This window comes from Morone saxatilis, unplaced genomic scaffold (genome assembly GCF_004916995.1).
Source record: "Morone saxatilis isolate NCDOM2014 unplaced genomic scaffold, NCSU_SB_2.0 Contig1, whole genome shotgun sequence".
Taxonomy (NCBI): domain Eukaryota; kingdom Metazoa; phylum Chordata; class Actinopteri; family Moronidae; genus Morone; species Morone saxatilis.
The window spans coordinates 16,788,658-16,794,983 of record NW_023339651.1 but is presented as its reverse complement, the minus strand read 5'-3'; the positions used below and the strand labels follow the sequence as shown (position 1 = coordinate 16,794,983).

The window sequence follows — 6,326 nt, the reverse complement described above, 5'->3', positions numbered from 1 at the left end:
TGCCTCCAGAGCGCCACCTAGTGGCGAATTGTTGACAATTTTTTTAGCGACCCAATAACGACGCATAGAATATCCAATTTTTCACCAGGCCTGAACACTTAAATAAAGTGAAAAAGTAAAGTAAAATTTAGTTTTCGTATATGTTCAGGGGGGCAAAATCACAGTCAAAGGCGCTAAAAATAATAAGAAACATAGAAAATACAATAGGGACCTCCAGCAGTCGCTGGCTCGGTCCCTAAATATTAACTTACGTAACGTAATAACATTAACTTGATCAATTTTAACGGCTTTTTGATGAACTTTTATTGATCACACAATGTTTCCTTAACCTTAACCAAACTGCTTTTGTTGACACTTTTGTCCGGACACATATACTGGACTCTGATGTGATAGTCCTGCACTTTGTATGGCCACCATCCACACCAACAGCTTGTCCGCCATCCAATTCGACCACCTCGTTGACTCCGGCGTGGCACATACAAGTAATGATTCATTATTCACTCAGAATACGTCTCTGAAAATTATCCAGGCAGCGAACGTAATCTTAAAAGCAATTTAGTAATATACAAGCATAATTTCGGGGAGACAGGGATGCATAAAGAGAAGTAGCACTTTCCTAATTTTTACTTCTATCTGTAAGAGGTAGATATGCAAAAGTGCTGCCATAAGTGCATCCATTAGCAGTCTTGATTTCCCGAGACACAAAGAGACAAGTTCTCTGAACCCTGACTCACTCTTTTATTGCATAAAAAATATTCCATTAACATCGAGTACATCAGCAGGTAGTGTGTTTAATTCACTTTGGAATGGTTTGCATAGGTACAGTATAAAACTGTTATTGGTGTAGATCATGCGGCACTAAGAGTTTACATTTTATAGAAGATTAAAACTGTGTGTAACATTGAATAACAGTGTATTATTTATTACAGCAATGGCAGTGTTAAAGGCTATCTTAGACTTCTAAGAAGAATTCTCTGAACAGAATTGAGGTCTTTATGACCTTCTACTCTTTTCTATTTTTTGTTCAGCTTCGAACGAGACTCTGAAAGTTTTACTCCCACCAGTTGATCCAGGATAATTTTACTTTACAGACAGTCACACCATCAAATCTCACAGTATGCAGTATTTCCATTGTATATAGTCATCATGTGGGGTTTCAATAAGAATTGCAGTTTCTGACATTAATCAGGAACTTGTGCCAGTGATGAACTAGTGAAAAACCATGACCGGGTTTTCAGTCTTTGCAAACAAAAGCATCTGAGAAGAAACACAAATAATACAAGGAGCTATAGAGAATGCTATAAACCAACATCACAGTCATTAACATCACTGGGTCATTAACATGACTTTGGGACTTTTTTTTTTACAGTAGGCAGCTTGCCTTGTCAAACACAGGTGTAATGTTCAACAAATGAATTATGACTTCATTCCTATCAGTACGTTGCAGGGTGCTGGCATTGTACATGGTGGCTCACTGGCAAAGCTCAATGGTGCATTTAAATAGAACAAAGCCACTGTTAATGTTATTAGATACATCTGTGCTTTTCCTACTATGACAAGACCAAATGTTTCCTATAATACATCTACAGGAGACCCATATTTTACTTTTTAATGCTGCAATAAGTAAGTGAACTGTAACAAAAAAGTTACTTTAAAAACATTTAGGTACTGATTTATTTTCTATTTCTTCTTTGCATCTACTGAGGTGGAGGTGGTTAAAAGGTTCAGCCATCAGCACTGGTGAGCCCAACTTCTCTCGTAGGTTTGCTTTTTAGAAGAAAAGCATGTATTTGGCTCTTTTCTTTGATTCTAACCTGTGCTGAAATCCTAACATAGATTTGAAAAATGAATTGTGTATAGTATCTCAGTTAAGGTGGATGGGTTTTCTATTCTCTGCTGCAAATTGTCTTTGTGATTTACACTGTTGTTTTCTCTATATACAGTAGAAATTTAACCTAGCTTTAAAGCAATAATTTTAAATCTTGGGAAATTGGGCTTATTTGCTTTCTTGCTTAGTTACACAAAAAGATTGATGCCACCCTCATATCTATGTGTTAAGTATGGATCTAGATTTAGGAAATGATTAACTTAGCATAAAGTATGGCTCCAAGAATGGAGCTTGAGCCAGGATAAAGTGAACCTAGCTTAGCATTAAGACTGGACACTGTAACCATGTCTCTATGAATGACAGTCTGCCCAGTAGTTCTGTGCAACACCTGTGGTAATTGCCTGTTAACATTATGCTAGTAGCGTGGCTATGCTAACACCTCCTGGCTCCAGCTACATACATTATATTAGAGTGGTATCAATCTTCTCATCTCATCACAATTAAGTATGTCATAACCATGTGGTCCAAAATGACATCAGAAATGGCTCTATGTAGCTTCGACATTCATTAGAAGGAAACAAAATCCAGCTGCAGTGTGATCGCGGCCTTTGAATGCACACTGGAGATGAATTAAAGATCAAGGCTGACGGTAAGTCTGTCTCTTGTTCAGTCTGTCTGTCCTCGTGACAGGATGGGAATCCTCGGCCAAACCAGGAGCAGGAAGCGCCCGGGAGGGAGGTGGTTATTCATGCTTGCGGCGCTGACTCCTCTCCTGATAGATCTGTCCAGTGAATGGTCTGTAAATACAGCAGAACAAACATATAATGGGACAATAAATCAGAGTCTGGAACACCGTACCACTCTGTGCCAGGACCGCGTGTGTGTTGAACCGCAAGGGAGCTTGAGTGTATGTGTGTGAATGATAGGACGATGCATGGTGTCTCCACATGTTCCTGCACTCTGTTGCACATGAATGCTCACGCGCTTTTGCACGTTCCAACTCAAATATCAACAGCTGTACCAGAGAACAGCAGCTCAGTTCCTTGGGTGTAATTGAGGGAATCTGGAAAATAACAGCCCTAATAGGTGAGAGAGATAAAATTGACCTGATCATTTTTTGTAAATGATTCCACACACACGAGAATTACAGTACTTAGTAGTTAATGAAGTACTGGTGAGCTAACTGCTGGACATGCTAGCACTGAAACAAAAGCTCCCAGAACTTCTCTCTATTTTTAACAGTTCCACTAATCGTAGCTATTCTACTAAAATGTATTTCACTTTTAAAATTTTACCATATTAGATTCAGAAGACTCTGGATACAGTACCTGTATGTGCACAGGTAGTTAGTCACTTCACCCTAAAATAAACATGAACATAATGATGTCATGAGCTGATCCATTTTTTGTGGATTAAATATAGTTATTTGTCTATGAATAGATCAGTCTTCCAAAGGGCACTACAGGATGACTAAGGAACCAAAATGTTATGTACAATCGGAGCCAGCTTTCACCACTGCATCTTACTTACTACAGCGTACTCACACTTAGTGCGATTCCAGTCGAGGACGCCTTGCTATCCTCGCACAGTTTAACTAAATGAGATCATTCAGAATCAATGCCAGAAGCAAAAGATAAATATAGCATGTGAATCTTTTCCCAGTCACAGTGTGTGGCAAAATCTGGCACCTGCCTTTCCCTCAATTCACAGTTTCGGGCTAAATGACACAATTGTGGATCGGTGCTTCCGGAAATTGCAGCAGCGAGGTGTACACCTGTGCTCTCATTCACAGCGTGACATTTTTAGAAAAGTATGCTTCCGACACTGCAAGGCTAAACTCTACTTTCCTTTTCAGTTCTACGACGACTTTTAATTTCACTCATTGGGCAATTGAGGTCATTTTAAAAGGCTCAGTTAGACAAAAGGTGGCCGAATTTTTTTCTTCCAACACTGGGTGACTTACGTAGGAGCAGATGTGAATAAAACAAATGTTCAGGGTTTTAACGAGGTAGGAAATGGACATGGAGGGCTCTTCAGATGTAATTTACTGATTTGTAGTTGGACTGACAAACACTATTTGTCTCTCTGATTGTGTATTATTGTTGCCCGTGTGCTATTGTTGTGCACATTTAAATCATAAGCTCTTATGCTGTTATCTGTCAGGTTCCCCACACAAGTAATGCAAAGAAAATGTGCGCATTTAACACAAACACCTGCTCTGACGATGAGAGGGCATCACACATGCGCACACGCACTCAGAAGCACGCACACGGACACACACACACACACACAATAGGCTTTATGAGCAAGTGCACATAGCAGCTGCTTCCATGCTGAGCTCTGCCTCACAGCCTGCTTGTGTATCTGTGTGTGTGGGTGTGTGTATGTCCGCACAGGTGTCTGTGAGGACAGATGTCCAGAAGTAGGTCGCTCATAACTGTTTTTAGTTCTCGTAGTTTTCATGGACGAGCAGTAGGAGGACGTGTTTAATGTGTGAAAAAAAAAATATGTCCACCTCTTTTAGGCATTTTAAGTAAGTACTGAATGAATGAATCTCATACATAATCTTCACTTACTTAATCTTTATAGGATTTCATAGCGTCATCAGTGCATATTGGGGTTCCCGCTGTACACAAGTTATTAACTAAATACATTTTTTTGACAAACATGAACAGGGCAGAGACATAGAAAAACTTACCCTTCAAATCTTATTGCCACCTTGTAAGCCACGGCTACTATGGCAGTCAGGACGAGACCAACAGGACTGGCACCACTGAAGACGGAGAGGAGAGAAAAAGAGTGAAACGGTATTGAATATGTGAACCCACTTCAGGCCATCTGTCTCAAACAGAACAAAGGCAGCAGAACTTAAGATTTAATTAAAAATCTAAAACCTTTGTGTCCATCACAGGGAATTTCAAAATATAAAATAAAATGTGAAATGGATGTGTCTCCAATAGCTGGACTGAATGCGAGAGAAAAACAAAGTAAAAAACAGTTAAGTCAAATAGTTTGAGAAAATAAGTTATATAAAAACACACTTACAAACAACAATTTTTAAATTAAGTTTAACTAACTTTAGGTTTACTGTGTAATTCATGCTTGTGAGGAAAAATAAATACGCACAACATACTGACCTACATATCAGAAAGTGGCATAGTGACACAGATTTAGAGAAAAAAAAAAACCTGTACGCAAACCTTTATACAGGAGCACACACAGACTTGCATGACGGTGTAATGCAAAGGACATAATAATAAAAAAAACTATAAGGGCTGGACTAAAAGCCCTCCAATGTGGAGCAGTGGTGTGAGTAACCAACAGCTATTACCTGAAATTACTGTAGACACATACAGCATATATAGGATATATACTGCCTTTAATTTCTTGCCACACCATTCCATATTGATATTAAAGTTGACCATTAACAACCTAGTCATTAAACCAAAGAAAGAAGCATAATCACATCTATCAGCGCCACAGCACACTGTGGAGCCAGCAAAAGTTGACCTGCTTATATAAAACTGGCCATGACCTACTTAAGCAGGTAGCAATGGAAGTACCAGTGTTCAGAGAAAAAAGTCTAGTTAAATTCAGTACTTTTCTGGACCTTTTTCCAGCCAGTTCTAGAAATATAAAATCACAACAAATTATATTGAGATATTCCAACTCTGAATTTCTTTCCATGGTTCGATATCGACAATAACAATGAAAAAATATTATACTATGGAACAGCAGACAGAGAAATAATTGACGTTTTGAGAAATATCCAGACAAAAGTTTTTTTTAGCCAGCTAGCAGCGTGGTTCTAAGGACGGTAATGTTGGTTGGTAGGACCGTCGGTCCAACACTTGATCTTGAAATATCTCATCAGTTGCCATGAAGGTTCATGGTCCGCAGAGGATGAATCTTACTGACTTTGATTGAAATGCCCTTGAGGTAAGGTTCATTGATGAGGTTTGATAGTTTTGTTTTTTATTAAAATGTCTTGATGGCTACTGGATGAATTGCCATGAAATTTGATACTGATATTCATGTCCCTCTTAGGATGAATTTTAACAGTGCTGTTGATCCCTTAAGCTTTAATCCAGCGCCATGATCAGGTTCAATTTCTAATTGTCTAAAACTTTATTTTATGACCAAATACCTGCAAAACTAAAAACATCCCATCAGTCTAAGACTATTTTTGTGCTTGTTAGCATGCTGACATTCGATCTGAAGCACCACTGTGCACATAGAATAGAGTGGCTGTAGACTCTTCAGCCTTAGATATTCTGCTTTTCAACAGGAGAGGCTGCATCAGTAACAGAAAATGCTGTTGTATGTGGCACTCAGCGGACTTCATAGAGAAGGCTCTGTAGATAAGATGGATCATTCCAAGGTAACAAAAACATAGTCTTATTTTTCTGTGATTATACACGAATGAAAACATACCTATGAATATTATATTGCATTTCTGCCAACAGATCCTCCTAAATGTTACACATTGGACTGCAAG

The 6,326-nt window shown here is 38.7% G+C and overlaps 1 protein-coding gene across 1 annotated transcript in view; it reads right to left on the bottom strand.

The window, feature by feature from the left end:
• Positions 1-729: 729 nt before the first annotated feature.
• pemt (phosphatidylethanolamine N-methyltransferase) overlaps positions 730-6,326 on the bottom strand; it is a 99,658-nt gene continuing 94,061 nt past the window's right edge. Inside the window, exons 6-7 of the mRNA XM_035662332.1 lie at positions 4,527-4,601; positions 730-2,625 (exon numbers count right to left, since the gene is read on the bottom strand). Of these exons, the coding sequence (XP_035518225.1) occupies positions 2,571-2,625; positions 4,527-4,601 (130 nt within the window). The 3' untranslated portion in view covers positions 730-2,570. The remainder of the gene's footprint in view (positions 2,626-4,526; positions 4,602-6,326) is intronic.